Below are 21,014 nucleotides of genomic sequence, written 5' to 3'. Positions count from 1 at the left end.
GTCAGAACCCAACAACAGCTTGTTCTGACTTTCTGCTTTGGTTCGCTTGGAAGCCAGAGGTCATATCCTGGTGTCGTGGTTTTTACGTTTTACAAAAGCATACTTGGCCCAGAGGATGTTGTGCATGGGGGTTGCTCTGTCTGCGGGTTTTAGATCACGTGTCTCCTCCAATGCAGGCCTCTCCACAGACAGTGACGCTCACGCAGGCAACTGCAGCTGGCCAGCAGGTCCAGATGATCCCTGCAGTGACGGCCACGGCCCAGGTGGTACAGCAGAAGCTCACGCAGCAGCAAGTGGTGACCACGGCTTCCACCCAGCTTCAGAGCCCTGGGGTCCCGCACCCAGCACAGGGGCCGGCAAGCTCCGACAGCCCGAGTCAGCAGCCCAAACTGCAGATGCGAGTGCCTGCTGTCAGGCTGAAGACCCCCACCAAGCCCCCGTGCCAGTAAGCGGGCGGACACGGCCTCCAGGCTCCAGCTGCAGCTGAGAGCAGACTGCCCTGGACGCCTCACCATCCAGAGCACAAGTCTGCCGCCTCACGGAAACCGTCCAGCTGGTCTGAATCCGGGACAGTGTCATGTAAGGTACCCGGCACTCGGATGGCTGTAACTGAGACAGGACCATGTGGTCATCTTGTTAAAACACGTCCTGCACTCAAGAACATGACCGTTGAGTGCCGCCTTGCTGTATTATGTGACTGATTGAAAAAGTGACAGTGGCGATTTTTAAAAAGCATTTAAATGTTTCATTTTTCCACCATTCAGAATGTCTGTTCATGTACAGTGTTTGCACATGACCGTGGCAGTGTGGGACGTGCGTCGAGTCTTAAGCTACACCACGGTCTCGGTGTCCGCATGCTGTGTCCTTACGTGCCCAAAGGACACATCGTGGTCCTGAGAGGATTTCATTCCAAAGAAAGCCACTGGGGTTTTCCTCTTCCCCTAGAATAGGACTTGTGTTCACTATTGCCAGGAATGTTTGGGACTGATGCCCATCTGAGCACATTCATGACATGCCCCCACCTGGGTTCAAGGTCAGTGGCCTGTGTTTGAACTTCCATTCCAAAGAGTGCCAGTGTACCCCTGCCCCCCTACCCCTTCCAGTGGTGTGTGGCCACTTGAAGGGCCTCTGTGATGGAACCTGGTAAGCACGGTCATGCTGCAGCTCCAGCATGGACTGCTGACATGGCTCCAGGCCTTCGTGACACTCGCGTACCACGCAGTATTTACGCTGCTGTGTTACTTTGCCACCTGGGCAGTGGACATGGGGGGCATCAGGCAGAGACAGGTTTGTCACAGGCTCCTCTTGCTTGCATAGCCCCTAGGTCTCACCTGGAGAGAAGGGTCTTTTACAAGGCGGCTTATTTACGAATTTGGTTACACAGAAGTGGGCTCAGTATGCTTTCACAGATTTGTAGCACAACTGTGAACACACTTGCAAATGACAACACTGGTATTTCAAGGCAAGGGGCCTGGCTCGCCCTCACGTTTGATTGACCAGGGTCTCCTACCTGAACAAGTCTACTCACTTTTGGGTGTGCCAGTAAAGGAGAGAGCCCTAGTGACAGTCCTGGGAAGGTGTGCCATGGAAGGGAAAAGGAAGCTTGCTGTGTGCTGGTTTTTTTTTTTTTTTAAACAAGATAACAAATGCAAGTAAGTGGTTTTGATAGTAGGCGATGTCTTCTCACCTGAAAGTTTTTCACCAAAACCCAAAGTGAACTATGTATGACGGTTCTCGCCGTGGCAGGTTGTTGATGGTTGCAAGTTGTTTGGGCCAGGAAATCAGCCTAAGTTTTTGTGTGCTAAGACTCAGTTCTGGCATATGTAAAGGCTGATGATTTCTGTGGACAGAAGTGTGCTCTCCCCGTTCTGTCATTCCTGGTGACATCAAGGCAGCTGTCTGTCCTCCAGCTTCTTACCCTGTCAGTCGGCACATGTCTGCAGACGGCAGTACAGCAACATCCAGTGAGCTCTTGATGAGAGATGTGGAAAAAAGTAAAAATCAAGCTTTGAAAAAAAGGAAAGATAAAACAGTTTAGTTAAATGACAATATCAAAACAGCAGCACAGCCTCTTTCTCACAGTAAAGCCTGTCTGTCCTGGCCTGGCGTGGTGGGGCCGCGGGGTCTCTGTGCCTGTGGTGGCCCTGCGTGGTGGGGCCGCGGGCTCTCTCTGCCTGTGGTGTCTATCCTGGCCCGGCATGATGGGGCCACGGGCTCTCTATGCCTGTGGTGGCCCTGCTTGGTGGGGCCGTGGGCTCTCTGTACCTGTGGTGTCTGTCCTGGCCTGGCGTGGTGGGGCCACGGGCTGTCTGTGCTGGTGGTGTCTGTCCTGGCCCGGCGTGGTGGGGCCGCAGGCTCTCTGTGCCTGTGGTGGCCTGGTGTGGTGGGGCCAAGGGCTCTTTGTGCCTGTGGTCAGGGGCCCAGATCTGCTGGCTTCGCCCTCCCACATGCAGAGCCAGGTGCACAGCCACCCTCACCTCAGCTTGCCTTCGCTCGCACCCCCGTCTATTCTTTGTCCTGCATGTAGGTTGGTGGTCTTCTCTAAACGATAAGACCATTTTGAGTGTGCTGATTTTAGAATGTACTAGACATATCTGCCTAAATAAAGGTCCTCTGTTGATCTAGGACGCTAGAAGAGAATTTAGAAGCATCTCTAGAAAGCTTTCTAAACAGAGCTGGGATTCCGAATTTTCGCAGTGTGGAATTCCTGTCCCTTATCGGTGTGAGCAAGACTGTTGTGTCCGAAGTGTGTTTTCTTCAGCAATTCCCCCATGCACAATATGGAACAGAAAATATTTGTACTTAATGTCACTTGATTTAGTAACATTTAGATGTTACCACTGACCTGAGTAGTATTTGATATAGTAAAAAATTCCTTCCAGTATATAGTTTCCTTGGCTTTATGTTTTGAAGGTTACCCTTTCCAAGTTTAAGAATTAAGGATGAGTTTAGGAAGCTCTTGTCTAGGCCCTCTTGGATCATTATTGTTAGCAAAATTCTGTATTACTTGCTAATCAAGATTCATACCAATACGTTAATGATTCAGAGAAAGAGCACATAAAACCAACACAGCAGCGAAACCACTGTCAGCCTCTGCTTCAGTTGGCCTCCGTGGAAACAGTTAACCCACTGATTGTTCAATGAAAAGAGAGACATTTCTTTTAATTATGGCCAGTCTGTTAGAAAATGCTCTGTGGGAAGCAGGTGGCTGTATCCACTATGCCTTCAGGTTTGCGGTCTGGTAGGCAGAGGTTTTCCTTTCTGCAGTCTTTTTGTCGTCGTTAACTCCTGTATCCAGATAGCTGTTGTTTTAAAATATAAATGAACAAGACTGAAATTGTAAATACTTTGTAAACATCAGCATTTGTACTTGAGTAGTAGGATTTTAAAGGGCACTGGCGTCCTACCACAAAGGTATAATAAAATGACCTTTTATATACCTCCTGGTTTTGCCTTCCATGGAAAACTAGCATTTAAGGTAAAGATGCCAGATGTGCTGATTTCATTTTTCTGAAGAAAAACAAGATGAAGACTCTTCAGACAAGTACTGTGGGAGGGGAGGGTTTCCTTCCTGCTTTCCCACCCACAGCTGTAGAAGGAACAAGAGCGAGCAGAGGTTTTCCAGGATGGTTGCGGCTTCCACAAAACAAGAACCACGCCTGGGTCCCGCGGAGTCCCATGAGGACGAAGGAGAGGAGAAAAGAGCCGGTAGGTGCCGTCTTCATGCTCTGCCTGGTGTCTGTGTGGTGACACCTAGACTAGGTGTGCAGGGACACCCTAAGACAGGCAGACACTCTCAATTTAAAACTTTTAACTAGGTGATCTGGCAGTCCTTTGCTTCTCATTTCTTTTGCACCCTTTTGTTTTTTAAAGTTTCTGATCACAAAAAGGATGCATGTCTATATAAAAAATGCATACATTATAAAAAGTAGTGCGTCGTTGTCCCCCCTCCCGCAGCCCCAGGAAAACCATGGTTAATTTTTGGTGCATTTCCTTCCCCACTGAAATGGAGCTGTGGGTAATGTCCTGCAGCTCTGGGCTTTCCCTGTCATCCTCTGACACCCAGGACACAGATGCTGCAGGCAGGAGTGATGGCTCCATGGGGTGGGCAGTGCAGAGTGCCCGGGCACAAGGCCTCAGCCGGCTCCAGGGGCAGGGCTCCTGGCTCACTGTGGTCCAGTGTACCAGCTGTGTGACCACAGGCCATGACTTAAGTGGTGCCTCAGTTTCCCCATCTGTGCCCTCAGTGTGGGTGAGGATTCGGCCAGGTGGTACCAGTCCACGCACTCTCCTGCACCTGCACTCAGGAGTTGTTGGTGGGTCAGCACATTCTCATGAAGGCTGTGCCAGCTCTCAGGCCCCTTGTCCCCGGCCTGCACTGCCAGTCTGTGGGTCCAGGCCCCATCTCTGCATCTTCAGGTCTGGGTTGGGGCCGCTCAGATGAGACTGCTGGGAGCTGCCCTCCGACGACAGGGCCTGGCACCTCTTGGCCAGAAGGGACGCTCGCGCCACGCCCGGGAACACAGGCCTCTGAGCGACACGGCCCCGCGTACAGAGCCCCGACCTGACCCTGGCCCGGCGGGAGAGCGGCTCAGGGAGGATGGGCAGGCGCTGGGCGCTCAGGGCTCAGGGCTCAGGGCGCACCCGGCCTCGGCCCCGCCGACCCCCCCACCCTCGGCCCCGCCGACCCCGCCACCCTCGGCCCCGCCGACCCCCCCACCCTCGGCCCCGCCGACCCCGCCACCCTCGGCCCCGCCGACCCCCCCACCCTCGGCCCCGCCGACCCCCCCCACCCTCGGCCCCGCCGACCCCCCCACCCTCGGCCCCGCCGACCCCCCCACCCTCGGCCGAGGACCCCCCCTCCCCGACCCTCTCCCCCTCCGGCCCCCGGTCCACTCCCAGTCGCGCACGTGTCACTTCGCGGCGGCGGCGGGGCGGGGGGGGGGCACAGGAGACCCGCCCCTTCCGGCCTCCTTGCTCTCCGGCCCGCCCCGATTGGCCCGCGCCCTGCCTGCCCCGCTCCGATTGGCCCGCGTGGCCCCTGCGCCGGAAGTCGGGCGGCCGCGCGGGGTTGATTCAGCCCGGGGCCGCCGCACCGGCTCTCGGTGTTGGTCGGGGCCGGAGCCCGCGGGCGGAGGGTGGAGGGGACGAGTCGCCCGGCCCCCGCGGTGAGTGACGGTGCCGCGTGTCCCCGCCGCGCTCGGCCTCGGCACTGACGGGTGGAGACCTCGGCCCGGCCGCGGGTTTGCCCCGTTGTCCCCTCAGCCCCGTCGGCCCCGGTGGCCTGTCGCCCGGTGTGGCGGCTCCGCTCCGCCCCGCGCCGCCGGCCTGCGCTCCCCGGGCCGCCCCCGCGCTCTGCCGATCGGCGCTCCTGCTCCCAGGTGGGCGTCACGCAGGCGGCCTGCACGGGGCACGGGAGCGAACCGCTCGCCTTTCGGGCAACTCCGCGAGCTGAGGGCCGGGCCGGGCCGGGGGAGCCTGCGCTGTTGTCCGGGTGACGGGAGCTCTGCGGGCGGGCGTGTCCAGGCTCTTCCTCCGTGTGACCCAGCCCCCAGCTGCTGTCACCGAGTCTGCAGGCGCCTTAGACGCCCCGAGCGTTTGTGGACGGAGACGCCCAAGGCCTGCAAGTGCCAGTTACAAGCAGGAAGAAGTCACATCATCTAGGAAGTAAGTTGTTCTTAGGTGCCATTCAGTGGATTCCGACTCTTGGTGACTCCGTGTGTGTGTGTCAGAACAGAACTGAGCTCCACAGGGTTTGTGATGGCTCGTTTTTCGGAAGTAGATGGCCAGGCCTTTGTTTCGAGGTACCTGTGGATGTGTTCCAGCAATCACCCTTTCAGCTAGTCGTTGAACACTTCACCATTTTTGCCTCCCAGAGACTCCTAGAAAAATGACGAATTCCGTTTTTCCCTTTCTGTTCTCTTTAGTCCTGATACAGGCGTGCGTGTGTGTGTGTGTGTGTGTGTGTGCTTTAAGTGAAAGTTTACAAATCAAGTCAGACTCTCATACAAAAATTTATATACACCTTGATATATACTCCTAATTGCTCTCCTGCTAATGAGACAGCCCGCTCCTTCCCTCCACCCTCTTTTCATGTGCGTTCTGCCAGCATCTGACCCCTTCTGCCCTCTCCTCTCCCCTCCAGATAGAAGATGCCAGCGTAGTCTCAAGTGTCTACTTGATCCAAGAAGCTCTCTCTTCACCAGTTACCATTTTCTATCCCATAGTCCAGTCCAATCCTTGTCTGAAGAGTTGGCTTTGGGAATGGTTCCTGGCCTGGGCTAACAGAAGGTCTGGGGGTCATGACCACCAGGGTCCTTCTAGTCTCAGTCACACCATTAAGTCTAGTCTTTTTACAAGAATTTGGGGTCTGCATCCCACTGCTCTCCTGCTCCCTCAGGGGTTCTCTGTTGTGTTCCCTGTCAGGGCAGTCATCGGTTGTAGCCAGGTACCATCTAGTTCTTCTGGTCTCAGGCTGATGTAGTCTCTGGTTTATGTGGCCCTTTCTGTTTCTTGGGCTCGTAATTACCTTGTGTCTTTGGTGTTCTTCATTCTCCTTTGCTCCAGGTGGATTGAGACCGATTGATGCATCTTAGATGGCTGCTTGCTAGTGCTTAAGACCCCAGAAGCCACTCTCCAAAGTGGGATGCAGAATGTTTTCTTAATAGGTTATATTATGCCAATTGACTTAGATGTCCCCTGAAACCACGGTCCCCAAACCCCTGCCCCTGCTATGCTGACCTTCGAAGCATTCAGTTTATTCAGGAAACTTCTTTGCTTTTGGTTTAGTCCAGTTGTGCTGACCTTGGCTGTATTATGTGCTGTCTTTCCCTTCACCTAAAGTAGTTCTTATCTACTATCTAATTAGTGAATACCCCTCTCCCTCCCTCCCTCTCTCCCCTCCTCATAACCATCAAAGAATGTTTTGTTCTCTGTTTAAACTATTTCTCGAGTACTTATAATAGTGGTCTTATACAATATTTGTCCTTGTGCAACTGACTAATTTCACTCAGCATCAGGCCTTCCAGATTCCTCCATGTTATGAAATATTTCACAGATTCATCACTGTTCTTTATCGACATGTAGTATTCCATTATGTGAATATACCATTATTTATCCATTCACCCAATTGTGTGAATATACCGTAATTTATTTATCCATTCATCCACTGATGGGCACCTTGGTTGCTTCCATCTTTTTGCTATTATAAACAGTGCTGCAGTGAACATGGGTGTGCATATATCTGTTCATGTAAAGGCTCTTATTTCTCTAGGATATATTTCAAGGAATGGGATTGCTGGATTGTATGGTAGTTCTATTTCTACCTTTATAAGGAAGCGCCAAATCGATTTCCAAAGTGGTTATACCATTTTACATTCCCACCAGCAGTGTAGAAGTGTTCCAGTCTCTCCACAATCTGTCCAACATTTATTATTTTGTGTTTTTTGGATTAATGGCAGTCTTGTTGGAGTGAGATGGAATCTCATTGTAGTTTTGATTTGCATTTTCCTAATGGCTAATGATCGTGAACATTTCCTCATATATCTGTTAGCTACCTAAATATCTTCTTTAGTGAAGTGTCTATTCATATCTTTTGCCCATTTTTTAATTGGGTTATTTCTCTTTTTGCAGTTGAGTTTTTGCAGTATCATGTAGATTTTAGAGATCAGGCACGGATCGGAAACGTCATAGCTAAAAACTTTTTCCCAGTCTGTAGGTAGTCTTTTTACTCTTTTGGTGAAGTCTTTGGATGAGCATAGGTGTTTGATTTTTGGGACCTCCCAGTTATCTAGTTTTTTTCTTTATTGTTAGTAATGTTTTGTATACTGTTTGTGCCAGGTGTTAGGGCTCCTAACGTTGTCCCTATTTTTTCTTCCATGATCTTTATCATTTTAGATTTTATGTTTAGGTCTTTGATCCATTTTGAGTTAGTTTTTGTGCATGGTGTGAGATATGGGTCCTGTTTCTTTTTTTTTGCAGATGGATATCCAGTTATGCCAGCACCATTTGTTAAAAAGACTGTCTTTTCCCCATTTAACTGATTTGGGGGCTTTGTCAAATACCAACTGCTCATACGTGGTTAGATTTATGTCTGGATTCTCAATTCTTTTCCATTGGTCCATGTATCTGTTGTTGTACCAGTACCAGGCTGTTTTGACTACTGTGGCAGTATAATAGGTTCTAAAATCAGGTAGAGTGAGGCCTCCCACTTTGTTCTTCTTTTTCAGTAACACTTTACTTATCCAGGGCCTCTTTCCCTTCCATATGAAGTTAGTGATTTGTTTCTCCATCTCATTAAAAAAATGTTCTTGGAATTTAGATCGGAATTGCCTTAAATTTACAGATCGCTTTTGGTAGAATAGACATTTTTACAATGTTAAGTCTTCCTATCCATGAGCAAGGTATGTTTTTCCACTTATGTAGGTCTCTCTTGGTTTCTTGCAGAAGTGTTTTGTAGTTTTCTTTGTATAAGTCTTTTACATCTCTGGTAAGATTTATTCCTAAGTATTTTATCTTCTTGGGGGCTACTGTAAACGGTATTGATTTGGTGATTTCCTCTTCGATGTTCTTTTAGTTGGTGTAGAGGAATCCAACTGATTTTTGTATGTTTATCTTATATCCTGGTTTTCTGCTGAATTATTAGTTTCACTAGGTTTCTTTAGGGTTTTCTGTGTATAAGATCATGTCATTTGCAAACAGAGATACTTTTACTTTTTCCTTGCCAATCTGGATGCCCTTTATTTCCTTATCTAGCCTAATTGCCTTGGCTAGGACCTCCAGCACAATGTTGAATAAGAGTGGTGTTAAAGGGCATCCTTTTCTGGTTCCCGATCTCAATGGGAATGCTTTCAGGCTCTCTCCATTTAGGGTGACATTGGCTGTTGGCTTTGTATAAATGCCCTTTATTATGTTGAGGAATTTTCCTTCTGTTCCTGTTTTGCTGAGAGTTTTTATCATGAATGGGTGTTGACCTTTTTCAAATGCCTTTTCTGCATCAATTGATAAGAGCATGTGATTCTTGTCTTTTATTTATATGGTGGATTACATTAATTGTTTTTCTAACATCAAAGCATCCTGCATACCTGGTATGAATCCCACTTGGTCACAGTGGATTATTTTTTTGATATGTTGTTGGATTCTATTGGCTAGAATTTTGAGGATTTTTGCATCTCAGTTCATGAAGGATATAGGTCTGTAATTTTCGTTTTTTGTGGTGTCTTTACCTGGTTTTGGTATCAGGGTTATGCTGGCTTCATATAGGCTCCTTTTTGAAGATGCATGATTTTATGATAAGTCTTCCTATCCAAGACCATGGAATATCATTTCATGTATTTGTGTCTTTTAAATGTCGTTTAATAAGATTGTATAATTTTCTTTAGGATTATGCTCTGCTTTTTTGGTTAAATTTACTCATTGAGATTTTATAGTTTTTGTGGCCGTTGTGAATGGGATAATTTTTCCATTTCAATTATCTACTGCTGATACTGCTGATAGGGGAAAAGCTATTAAGAAAAAGTTATTGATTTTTTTACGTATTTATATTCACTGGAGACACTTTGCCAAATTGTTATAATTTTTGGCCTCTTATCTCTTCTAGGCATACAATCGTATTGTACGTAAATCAAGAGAACTTCCTGTCTTTCCCCTGATGTTTAGTTTGTCTTTTTGAGTGGTGATAGCTGAAGCCTCTGTGGCAGTGTGAACTAGGGGTGGTGGTGGCTGACACTCTTGTCTGGCCTGTTCCTGATCTGAGAGAATCAGTGTGTGTGCGTCAACACTGAGCACAGTATTTGCTGTTGTGTTTTGGGAGCTAGTTTTTTAACATGTCATATTTAAGTAGTTTTCCTTTGATATGCATTTTACTTTGGGTTTTCATTAGGAAAACCAAAAACCAATCCCATTGCTTTTGAGTGGATTCTGAGTGATACTGACCCTAGAGGACAAAGCAGAACTGCCCTGTAGGGTGTCCAAGGCAGTCATCTTTACAGAAGCAGACTGCCATGTCTTTCTCCCCAGGAGCCACTGATGGGTTCAAACCACCGACCTTTTGGTTAGCAGCCGAGCACTTATCCACTGCGGCACCAGATATCTTACTGCCATCTGGTGGCTTTTAGCTCTTAGATTGGTGACAGAAGTAACTAGTCTCCTGATCCTGACCTAAAAACCCAAAAAACGAAACCCAGTGCCGTTGAGTCGATTCCGACTCATAGCAACCCTATAGGACAGAGTAGAACTGCCCCATAGAGTTTCCAAGGAGTGCCTGGTGGATTCGAACTGCCGACCCTTTGGTTAGCAGCCATAGCACTTAACCGCTATGCCACCAGGGTTTCCGATCCTGACCTAGTCCCCTTAAAGCCATCAACTAATAGGTTCTTGTCAAGCAGACTGGTGAATTGAAGTCAGCCAGATGCAGGGTTGGAAGAACAGAAAGGTTTATTCACAGTTTGCAAACTGGGAGGCAGGCAGGGTCTCCTGACCTAAGGCTGCCAGCTCCCTGAACCAGGGCAGATTTGCCGCTTTTATAGGGAGTAACATACATATGCATGAACAGTGAGGGGAGGATCTTCAGTCTGGTGATGTGTGCACGGTCCGCATAATTTTATTGAATGGGTTTTTGCACACGGCTCTAAAAATATCGCACACAGCCCTAAAAAAATGGCAACAGCTCGCTCCTGCCACCCCAGGAAGGTCATATAGCAGGTAGATTTAGAGTCAGTGCGCCTGCGCCTAGGCCTCCAGCCAGGAGAAGACAAGAAACCTGCGGGTTCGACCAATCACAGTGAGGTGCTGTAAAGGTTGTGACAAAAATGTAGCAAGAGTAGACTTTTCTGGAAGGCAACTATTATGGGATGGTTAATAACCCTTTCATGACTGCCTGCTTCACCCTGAGTTGTTTATCACACTCACTCCCGTCTGATGACAGTGAGTCCTTTTACTACAAGGTGGCTTCTGTTTACTAATTTCCCATAAAAAAATGTGTGAAATTCTTATAAGTGTATCTCTTTGCTATCAGGTTTTGGTATTAAATCATGTTAATTTTGTAAAATGAGTTCGAGAGGTTTGCATCTTTTCAATGAACTTGAATGATTTAAAAAAGCATAGTAATTACTTGGTTTTTAAAGGCTGAATTTTTAAAGATCAGATGAGTAAAACCCTTTGGCCCTACAGCGTTTTTAAAATGGTAGATCTCTAATTTTCTTCCTGATTATTATGTAATAAATAAATGGTGGTTATTGGTTATTAACCTTTTTCTGTTTTTTCTGTGTCAGTTTTGTTAGTTTAGGTTTTGCAGAGAAACTACCCAGTTTCTGTAGATATTCAAGGTCATCACCATAGGGTTACACATTAGTGTAGAGTCTCCTGATTATTTTAATCTGTTCTATGACTGGTTAAATAGCATTTTTTATTTCTTCCTTTAATTGGACTTGCCTGGAATTTATTCATTTTATTTACCATCTAAATACTATTTCCAGGTTTTCCTCATCCCAAACAGAAACCTAGTACCTCTTCAGTAATCATGACCCCCCTTCCCCCATCCCATCCTGATCACCACTAATGAACTTTGTCTCTGCATTTGCCTGCTTCAGGTATTTCATGTAAGTGGGCTTGTAACAGTGCTTGTCCTTTTGTGTCCGACTTACTTCACTCAGCGTGATGCTTTCCAAGTTGTAGCATCAGGAGTTCATGTCTCTCTATGGCTGAGGAGTATTACATGGTGTGGATGGACTACATTTTGTTTATCCGTTTATTCCTCTGTGGACACTTGGGTTGCTTCCACTTTCTGACTATCCTGAGTAGTGCTGCTGTGAACATTCACGTGCAGATACGTTTGAGTGCCAGCGTTCAGTTCTTTTGAATGGATACCTAGGAGTGGAGGTGCTGGGCGACGTGCTGATTCTACGTTTAACTTTTTGAGGAACAAACTGCGTAGTGGCTGCACCATCTTACGTTCCCACTAGCAATGGATAAGGGCTCCAGTTTCTCATCTTCCCCAACACTTGTTATTTTCTGTGATTTTGATAGTAGCCATCCTAGTTTTGACTTGCATTTCCCTAATAACTAATGATGCTGGGCATCTTTTCATGTGCTTATTGGCTATTTTCATAACTTCTCTGTAGCAGTGTCTTTTCAGGTCCTTTTCCTGTTTTTTAATTGGGTTTCTGTCATTTTGTTGTTGAGATGTAGGAGTTCTTTATATAGTTATTAAACCCTTGTCAGATATATGGTTCTAGAAAATTTTCTCCCATTTTATAGGTTCTTTTCATTTTGCTGATAAAGTCTGTTGATGCACAAAAGTTATTTGATGAAGTCCAATTTATCTATTTTGTCTTTTGTTGTTCGAGCTTTCAGTGTCATATCTAAGAATCCATTATAGGAAACCAGGTCCCGAAGCATTACCCTTTTGTGCTCTTCCAACAGTTTTATGGTTTTACTTCTCGTATTTAGGTCCTTGATCCATTTTGATTTAGTTTTCGTATATGGTGTAAGGTATGGGTCCCCTGGTGGTTCAGTGGTAAAGTGCTCGGTTGCTAACAAAAAGGTTGGCAGTTCAAACCTGCCAGTTCCTCCACAGGAGAAAGATGCAGCAGCCTGCTTCTGTAAAGATCACAACTTTAGAAACTCTATGGGGCAGTTCTACTCTGTCCTATAGGGTCGCTGAGTCGGAATCGACTGCAGCGGGGGGTGGGGGGCAGTTCTCTCGTATGGATGCAGCTCCATCCTTTTGCCTGTCAAGATTGTTGTTCTAACACAATTCATTTATTGAAGAGACTATTCTTTACTTCACTGAATGGACTTGGTGCCCTTGTTGAAAATCAGTTGACCACAGACGTATGGGTTTATTTCTGGACTCAGTTCTATTCCATTTATTGTTATACTGGTACCAGTCTTAATTACTGTTACTTTGTATTAAAAAACCCAGTGCCGTCAAGTTGATTCCGACTCATTGCTTTGTATTAAATTTTGAAATTGCAAAGTGTTTGTTCTTTTTCAAGATTGCTTTGGCTCTTTGGTGCCCCTTGCAGTTCCATGAGAATTTAAGGATCGGCATTTCTGTTTCTGCAAAAAAAGGCCATTGGCCTGATGCTGTCTGAGAAGGTTTCCAAGCTGCGAGTGTGCTCACTCTCCTGGGAATCCTCTTGGGGTTTGTTCATATCGCCCTATGATTGTTACGTTTACCTCCTATCACAATATCTTGTGTGTTTTATTCTGTTAGTATTTTTTGCCCCTGGCTTATAAATTACTATCTGCCCTGAATCTAAGTGGCTCAACATGCACTCATTGGCGTGAATCAGTCCCCTGGCCTCCAGCAGAGAAGTGAGCATACCTGGGGTGGGGCTCGGCTGTGTAGTGGTGTCCCTCCCTGGTCCCTGGCTGCACGGTGGCATCCCTTGTCCCTGGGCTGTGCGGTGGCGTCCCCCAGGTAGTGGAGAACCACTGACGTGGATATCCGCAAGTGGACTGAGCCAGGAGCCCAGCCTGCTGCCTGTGTACTGCCTCTGCCTTTCAGACCACGAGCAGCCGCCCACTCCACACCAGCAAGCTTGACGCCCAGGGTGAAGGTGCCTCCCAGACCCAGCTGTACACCAGCCACTTTAAGGTGGTACACACGATCGCGGGGAAGAGAAGTACAACCACCAGATCCCTGTAGGTTGAGTGGGCTGCTCCCTCTTAACTAGATAAGCACCTACGTCTCTTCTGTAAATGAAGCACTGCGGTAGGCTCTACAAGGATCAAGAATACAGATCGAAAGCTGAAAGAAAACATTATTCTTTTCAGCATGTTATGTTTTAAATATCTTCTGCATTAAACTAGTGGCTTCCAAGTATGCTGTGAGGGCGTTGGCAGCGTCCAGCGGTTTTCACAGCATTCCTGAGATGCCCCTAAGACGATCTGTAATGAAACGTGCCACTGCCAGGAAGACCTCTAAGTCACTGAGCCAGTCTTTCCCAGTGACCATGCTGGTGGTGTGGCATCACGCTTGGGTCAACATCCCAAAGCACAGGAGACCAACAAAGAGCACAAGACATCCGCTAACGTGGACTCAGATGCCACATCGCAGCCATCCTTTAAGAAACCATCACTTGGGAAAGTCCAGTGTGGTATCAGAGAAGCACCTGAGAAGCCTGCCGGAATACCCCTCCTGCAAAGCCGTGTGAGGCTGGTTTTTGTCCAGTGACTTCGTATCTCTAACGTGGTAACATCGACAACCATAACCCACGCAGACAAAGCCCTCTGGGGCTCTCACTTTCTAAGAATGAAACAGGGACGTGGGACAAAACGCTTGAGAACCACCACGCTAAACAAACCTGATACAGGCAGGTGTGCGTTTTCCAAACAACAAATTAAGGAGCGAATTTAAAGGATTCCTTTTAATGGCTGCATTGCTTGTAATCACGTACAGTTGACTTGTGAATGTTGTATTTACATCTGGTACCATCTTTATCTCTCTGAGGTGCCAGCTCTGAGCACCGTGGCCCTCGCTGGGGAGGTGGAGGTGGTGTGGGATGGAGAGGGCCAGGCCCTGCTGAGCGTCTTGAGGGGCCTCCTGCGTTTGAGGCTCAAGGGAGAAGGGGGGTGCTTCCATGGCATGACTGTGATGCCCGAGTAACAGAACGTGCTTCGTTGCAGGCTTGGCATGAACCCTTTCCAGAAGGATCCAAAGCACGCCTTGGTGCTAGCAGAGATCTGAGCCTGGGTTCCCACCACCCCTGGACTGCAGGGCAGACCCTCCTGGAGGTGGTATTTACGCTGCTGCTTCTGTGTTCAGTGGGACCAACTACGACCAGCCTCTGCACCCAACCCAAGTCACCTCCCTGGGAGCAGAGCATTTCCCCAAAGCAGGTGGGGTGTCAGCCTGTACTCTGAGCTGGGGTCTGGTGTGGGCACACAGCAGGTGGTCATGTAAAAGGTGCCCCAGGCCCCCCACTGGCCACATTTCCCTCCAGCCTAGGGCTCTGACATGGGTGACCGGATTGCTGACACTGTAGCTGTGTTTTTATTTTCTGCAAAAAAGTAGCTTGTGATATTGAGAAAAACGTCCCATACTGTGGTTTTCTTCTAGGCCTTGGCTCAACAGCAGAGAGCCCAGCAGCCGCCACCACCAGGGGTACATCCACAGCAAACCAGCCAGCTCCAGGCTGCCGTCACTGCCCACAGCGGGGACGCCCGTAGCCAGCCCCGCTGCCCTGGTGCATGGCCCTGCTCCTTCCCAAGGCCCCCAGGAGGGGGACACGTTCGCTCAGGTTTGCTGTTGTTCATGGGACAGCTTGCATGAGCTCTCCCGGCTGCAGGGCCAGGTCCTGGGGCCTGGTCCTTAGCAGCCTGGGCAAGCTGCCTGCACGTGTGTGAGCAGGCATGCGAGACAGACCGAGTCACTCCATGCACAGTGGCTCCACACAGTGGCTGAGCACCCACTACGTTCAGGCTCCACGCAGGTGCTTCACGGGGTGACATGGAACCATCACAGCAATTCTGGGCTAACGTTAGGAGCCCTGTTGTTGTCCCTTTACAGCTGGGAGGAGGCACAGCCACGACAGGGCCCCTGCAGACAGAGGCTGGAGTGGCTGTCTCATCAGCACAGCACCTTTACTGCAAGTGTCCCCTCGGGCTCCGGGCGTTCCTCACAGGGAGGCCTCAGCAGGCTTGCATATACTCCCTGTGCCTGTCACAGCCAGGCTCCTTGTCCCACCTCCCTCACTTGGCTGTAGCATCAGCAACATTAGGCTCATGTCAGGAAGCAGCTCTCCACCTGCCCACCCAGGTCCACTCTCTGTCTGTCTTGCCCTGCCCATGGTGACACCTGCCTGGACTCTCATGACACATCCTAACCGTGCGGCACGCAGCAGGCACCCGAGGAGTGTTGGACGGATAACGAATGAATGAGGAGGGGTGGAGCGTGGAGCTGTGGCCAGCCACCTTGCCGCCCTCCAGCCCTGAGCTGCCGTGACAGATCTGATGCAGTATGTCCCCACAGGCTGCAGCACTCAGGCCTGTGGGTGCTGGCATCCCAATGGGTGAGCGTGGGGTTCATGGCTCTGGTAAGCAGACAGGGCTCTCGCCTCACCGTCTCCCCATGTTGACTTCTTTTCAGCAACTGTAGAGTGGGAGTGTCCTGAGCGCCGCTCCTGGGGTCTCTGCTGCTACTCTCCAGCCCCCGGTCGTGCCCACAGCCCTGGCATAAGTGCCCTGCTCCTCGGCAATGCCCAGGCAGCATGTGGAGGCCCCATGGCGCATGGGTGCCCTCCGGGACCCTGTCAGAAAACTGGACAGGCTTCTAGCAAGAAATGTCTGATCTTGCTCAGAAGCAGATCTCACCTCTCTACTGTCTCCAAGGCCTCAGGGGTTGCAGCTTCCACAGGTGGCCCAAGCCCGGCCCCAAGCCCGTGGCTTCCCAGCAGCACTGGCTAGCAAGCTGGTGACCCCTGCTTCCTCCGGGGGCGGGGGAGCCATGGCCACCTCTGCTGCAGCCGCCAGCCTGACTCCAGCCCAGGCCCCAACAATGTCCACAGTGACACCAAGGACCCCAGGTAACCACGGGGTGCGAATGGAAGGTGTCACCCGAGACAGACTGGGTCATCTCCCCCAGCACCTAACTAGGCACACGGGCCACACTCAGGTCTCACGAAGTGGCCCTTAAAGCAGCCACAGCAGGGCAGATGTGGGCCTTGCTGAGTTTGCTGGGGCCGTGCTCTCTGTAGGGGGAGCTTCAGAGCACCCTGTCTGCTCTGCACAGCACCGGTTCTCATCAGGTGCTTTCCACACCAGCAGGCTCTGAGCGTCACCCCGAGGCCACAGATAAAGTCTGAAAGCCATTTTCCTTTTCTGCTCAGCAGCGTTAGCCTACGTTCTTCATAGGAACCAACCTGTTTTAATGATCGTAAACTCTGTCCCTGACCACCCTCACCTGAGACCGCCGTCCTGATCAAACAAGGGCCTGGTGCCCCCCAGAATCCCCTTTAAGCTGCTGAATTCTCAGCAGCCGCAGGGGCACAGCTTCCTGGCAAAGCACTCACCCCTGCCCACCTCCAGCTGCTCCGGTACCACCACGAGCAGCCATTAGCTCATGCAGGTGTCGCCAGCCCTGGGCCAGGAGAAAGCTGGGGGGAGGTTGTCCCAGGTCAGGAAACTGCGTCAGTTTTGTTCCTTGTGGCGAACAGACGTTGTGGTGCTTTCAATGCTGGAAGGTGGTGAACCTTTGCTGCTGCTGTGACCGTCTGGAGGTCAGAGCACGGAGGACAGGGCAGGTGACTGCTGGGCACTGAGGGTGGGACTGGCCTGTGCAAACCACAGGGCTCGGCGCACGTTACATTTGCGGCCACTCCACCCTCAAGCCTCTGTTGCTTAATATTAAAGTGTCAGAATGAATTTTATTCCACAAAATCAAGTGGAAGTAACGCTGTGCTGTTGATGCGTTGTGGCTCAGGCAGTTCCCAGACACCTCGGGCCACCCTGGGCCACACACCCCCACAACCCAGTCTTTCGGGGGTTAGGGGTACCAGTCTCAGGGCCACGGGCAGGAAAGGCCAGCTCTGCCTCGGTGACTGACACATTAGGGACGATGTCAGTCGTGGGTAAAACATCTGTTCTGACGTCTGTGCCGTGATTAGATGCTTACCTTCCAATGAGCACTTTAAAGCATGTGTGCAGAAAAGGTAGTCATCAGGTCTGCACAAGAGTCTGTGCCTCTGAGGTGTAGACAGATGACTGTTCTCTGTGCCACAGGAGCAGCTGGTCAGACTGCAGATGGTGCTGCCCACGCCACCAGGGCAGCACAGCCCCCAGCTCCCCAAGATTATGGCCCCCACAGCCCAGAGCGCTGTTCAACCATCAGGTGGCCTGACTTGTAAGTTCCCATCTCACTGCCCAGCGCCTGCAGTGGGTGGGCTGCCCCGGCTCCACGGCCCGGCACTGATGGCGCCCTTGGCAGCTGAACCGGCCCTGGTGAAGCCCCCCGTGGTGTCCGTGCCAGCAGCTGTGGTGGCCCCTGCTGGGGTCCCAGCGCTGCCCTTCAGCGTGGCTGGGATCACTGTGGCCCTCGGGGCAGCCAGTAGGGTCTGCCTGGCAGCATCTGTGTGCGGTCATTGCCACGTTTGTTTCTAAGGAGTCCAGTTAGAATCTGCACCTTTTGCCTTCCTTCCTATGAACAACGCAGACCTGCTGTGCCCTCGGAGTGGCTGCCATCACAGCAGTGCAGGACAGGTAATCCCTTCAGAGGCCCTTGACGGCTCCTTCATAACCCACCAGCCCCAGGACCACCTCGTGTCCTCCTTCCAGGAGGCCCAGCCATGGTGACGCAGCCCCTTCCCGTGTGGCAGCTATGGAAGCTCCAGCAGCAGGCGGCCATCCAGCCTCATGGCACCCAGGGCCCCGCCCCAGGCTGTACAAGGTGAGGCGTGATGGGTGGGCAGCCATGAGGGCACAGGGTTTGATGCCTTCTTCCTGCAGAATTTTGCTTTAAAAGATAGACATGAAGGGGGGGAGGGGAGTCATTTATGTATAATGTACATTTTTAGAAAAATATTTAAAACGACCCCTATGCAAGATTGCTTGGATGGGGACGTCTGCCCTTGACAATGTGGACTGCTGTTGGAAGTCAGTCAGAGTCGGTTCCATGTGACAGCAGAACAGCCACAGGACTTCCTAGGCTGTAAGCTTTATGGGAGCAGATTGTGAGATCTTTTTCCCACCGAGAGCTGCTGAGTGGGTTTGAACTGCCAGGCTTTCTGTTGGCAGCTGGGCATTTAACTTTTCAGCCACTACGGCTCCTTCAATGTGCGCTTGAGTTCCTCAAAGCCAATATCAACAAGACACCTGAGAATGCCAGTTTAAAAAGCTGTCAGTGGGCTGCAGGGAAGGAGGTAAGGCCAGGTGCCCCGGGGTGTTGAGCCTGGTCCCAAGGCCGCTCATGGAGGGAGGCCCTGATCAGGGCAGATGGCCAAGTTAGCATCCGCAGTGATTACCGCTGCCCAGTGATGTTGGAGCTGCCCCTGGGTGGAGCCCACAGGGGTCCTCATGAGGCTCTGGGGGGAGGTTCTCTTGTGGGGTTACTCCGTTAGGTGTGTTCACGTATATGTGCTGCGTCCACAGTGACAGCCCCCAGTGGGTGGCTTAGCGTCAGGCAGTTGGATCTGCCAGTAACATAAGGCCACCCCTCAATCTTTGCTTCACAGGAAGGGAAAGAGCTGTCGTGGAGCAGCCACCCTGTGCCTCTCTCCTCTAAAGCCCACCTTTGTGTTTTCTGGGTAAACACCCAGGAAGTCACTGTTCCCCACGGCTGCATGGACCCCGATGCAGGTGCAGCTTCTCACACCTCTGTGCCTGACCCCAGCATGGGGGTTTGTGTTAATTCTCTAAGGCCCCTGGCTAGAAGTACGGGCCCGGACCCTGAGAGGCAGATACCCCCGAGGCCCATATCTAAGGCCACGGCCTCCGTTTGCTTCCTGAAGGTCGCCAGGATGCCTTACACCGTTGAGCAGCAGGAGGTGCCTGCTTCCCAGCAGGTAACGGTTAAAGGTCACACGAAGCAGCAGCTGCTCAGTCTTCTCCCACAATGTCTCGGCCGCGGCCTTCTTCCCAGCCACCTCCACTCAGGAGTCCCAGGCACTTTGCTCTGTCCCTCCCACCTCTCCAGGCGGGTCTCTGCTCCCTCCTTACACTCCTGCCCTGGGAAGGCTTGGGGTGCTGCTTTCACAGTGCTGGGGCTGAACTCACTGCGCAGTCCACGTCATGGCCGTTCACATGGGGAGCAGCCCATCCCTCTGAGCAAGTGCTCCGGCCACTGCTTCAGAACTGTGGGATATGCGGTCACCTGTCTCGGATGACCTGATCGGGATGGGAGCTGGTCGTCCCGGCTGACGGATGTGGACAGTCAGCTCTGAGCCCCTGCTTCTCCTGTCCTCTCCACCTGCAGATCCTGGTCCCGCCACAAGCTGGGTGTCCCACCACAGCCACCCTGCAGCAGCCCTAGTGACACAGCACAGCTTCACACAGCAGCAGGTGGTACCGGCCGTCTCCAGCAAGGCCCGGAGTCAGCAACCAAAGACACAGGCGTGGGTGCCCCCCATCAGGCTGACAGCCCCCACAAAGCCCAGCTGAGCAGCGGCGGGGTGGGAGCCAGGAAGTCACACTTGAAGATGTCTCTCCTGCAGTGCAAGCAGGTCAGAGCTGGACCTGCCAGCCGAGGCATGGTGGACAGCGGGGGCTCTGCTGGGCCCGCAGCTTCCATCCCGTGTGTGGTCCCTAGAGCCTGCCAGAGCTCGGTCCCTAGTTGCCCTCTGCTCACGTGTGCACGCGTCATGCTGTGTCCATGTCCCCAAGAAGGTGGAGTCCTTCGGTTCAGTTTGACGTTCTAGTCTGAGTGCATTCCCTTCGGCTCCATGACATGTTCCTGGTTGTTAACTGTCACTGGGCACAGCTGGGATGGAACACCGTGACTCAGGTGGTTCTACACGTCAAGAACCTGACTTCCACCATTGCTCACTGACGTGACAGCGTTCCCCAGGCAAAGACAGAGAGCCCTCGTTTGTAACTGCTTTCTTTTAAGTTTTTGTCTTGTTACTCTGCCGCCCTTACGGAAACAGCCTTCTGACAGCTCCAGTCAGAGCACTGACGCTTGTTGTCCCTGAGGTTTCACAAGGGAGTTTTCCACACTGAGTTTACTTTATACCTGGGTAGCGGTTGATTACACAATAAAACAAGGTATGGATAGCTACACACCTGTCGTTTTGGTTTCTGACACCCATAACAATGGGAATGCCCTCACCGATTAGAGAGCCTCTCCATTCCTCCTAGAGTATCTGGGCGAGGTGTGGACAGCACACATCACTACACACCCTGGGTGCAGGCAACTCACCCCCTTCAACCTGACACGACAAACAAGCGAGGCTTTAGGAGAGCTAGATTTGTCAGACCAGCTAAAGGTTAGCCCCCAACGCTCACCAAACAACAGACCCCACTCCGTCTTATCTCCAGGAAGCTCGGCGTTGCTGCCTTGACGGTCTATGGCTGTGAAA

At 51.0% G+C, this 21,014-nt stretch overlaps 2 protein-coding genes across 10 annotated transcripts in view; both read left to right on the top strand.

Annotated features, from left to right (window-relative positions):
• EP400 (E1A binding protein p400) overlaps positions 1–3,439 on the top strand; it is an 87,423-nt gene extending 83,984 nt beyond the window's left edge. For all 9 annotated transcript variants that reach the window (XM_049865316.1, XM_049865318.1, XM_049865314.1 and 6 more), the window contains one exon: positions 177–3,439. In XM_049865316.1, coding sequence (XP_049721273.1) covers positions 177–449 — 273 coding nt within the window. In that variant the 3' untranslated portion in view covers positions 450–3,439. The remainder of the gene's footprint in view (positions 1–176) is intronic.
• A 1,781-nt stretch (positions 3,440–5,220) lies between these two features.
• On the top strand, positions 5,221–19,823 carry LOC126065703 (uncharacterized). Its single transcript, XM_049866027.1, has 8 exons — positions 5,221–5,381; positions 14,632–14,844; positions 15,065–15,245; positions 17,725–17,845; positions 18,104–18,201; positions 18,318–18,388; positions 18,756–18,860; positions 19,173–19,823. The coding sequence occupies exons 6-8, from the start codon at positions 18,320–18,322 to the stop codon at positions 19,821–19,823; spliced, it is 825 nt and encodes a 274-aa protein (XP_049721984.1). The 5' UTR covers positions 5,221–5,381; positions 14,632–14,844; positions 15,065–15,245; positions 17,725–17,845; positions 18,104–18,201; positions 18,318–18,319.
• The last annotated feature ends 1,191 nt before the right edge of the window (positions 19,824–21,014 follow it).

This window comes from Elephas maximus, chromosome 22, assembly GCF_024166365.1.
Source record: "Elephas maximus indicus isolate mEleMax1 chromosome 22, mEleMax1 primary haplotype, whole genome shotgun sequence".
NCBI lineage: Eukaryota > Metazoa > Chordata > Mammalia > Proboscidea > Elephantidae > Elephas > Elephas maximus.
The sequence above is the reverse complement of the archived record's forward strand: the minus strand, read 5'-3'. Positions and strand labels throughout refer to the sequence as shown.

What these genes read in the sequence shown, in the direction of transcription:
- LOC126065703 (XM_049866027.1), top strand. Translation starts at nt 18,320, where the DNA reads ATGGAAGCTCCAGCAGCAGGCGGCCATCCAGCCTCATGGCACCCAGGG. An exon ending in CCCGCCCCAGGCTGTACAAG is followed by an intron (nt 18,389 to 18,755) that starts GTGAGGCGTGAT and finishes TTAACTTTTCAG; the next exon opens with CCACTACGGCTCCTTCAATG. An exon ending in AGTGGGCTGCAGGGAAGGAG is followed by an intron (nt 18,861 to 19,172) that starts GTAAGGCCAGGT and finishes TTTGCTTCACAG; the next exon opens with GAAGGGAAAGAGCTGTCGTG.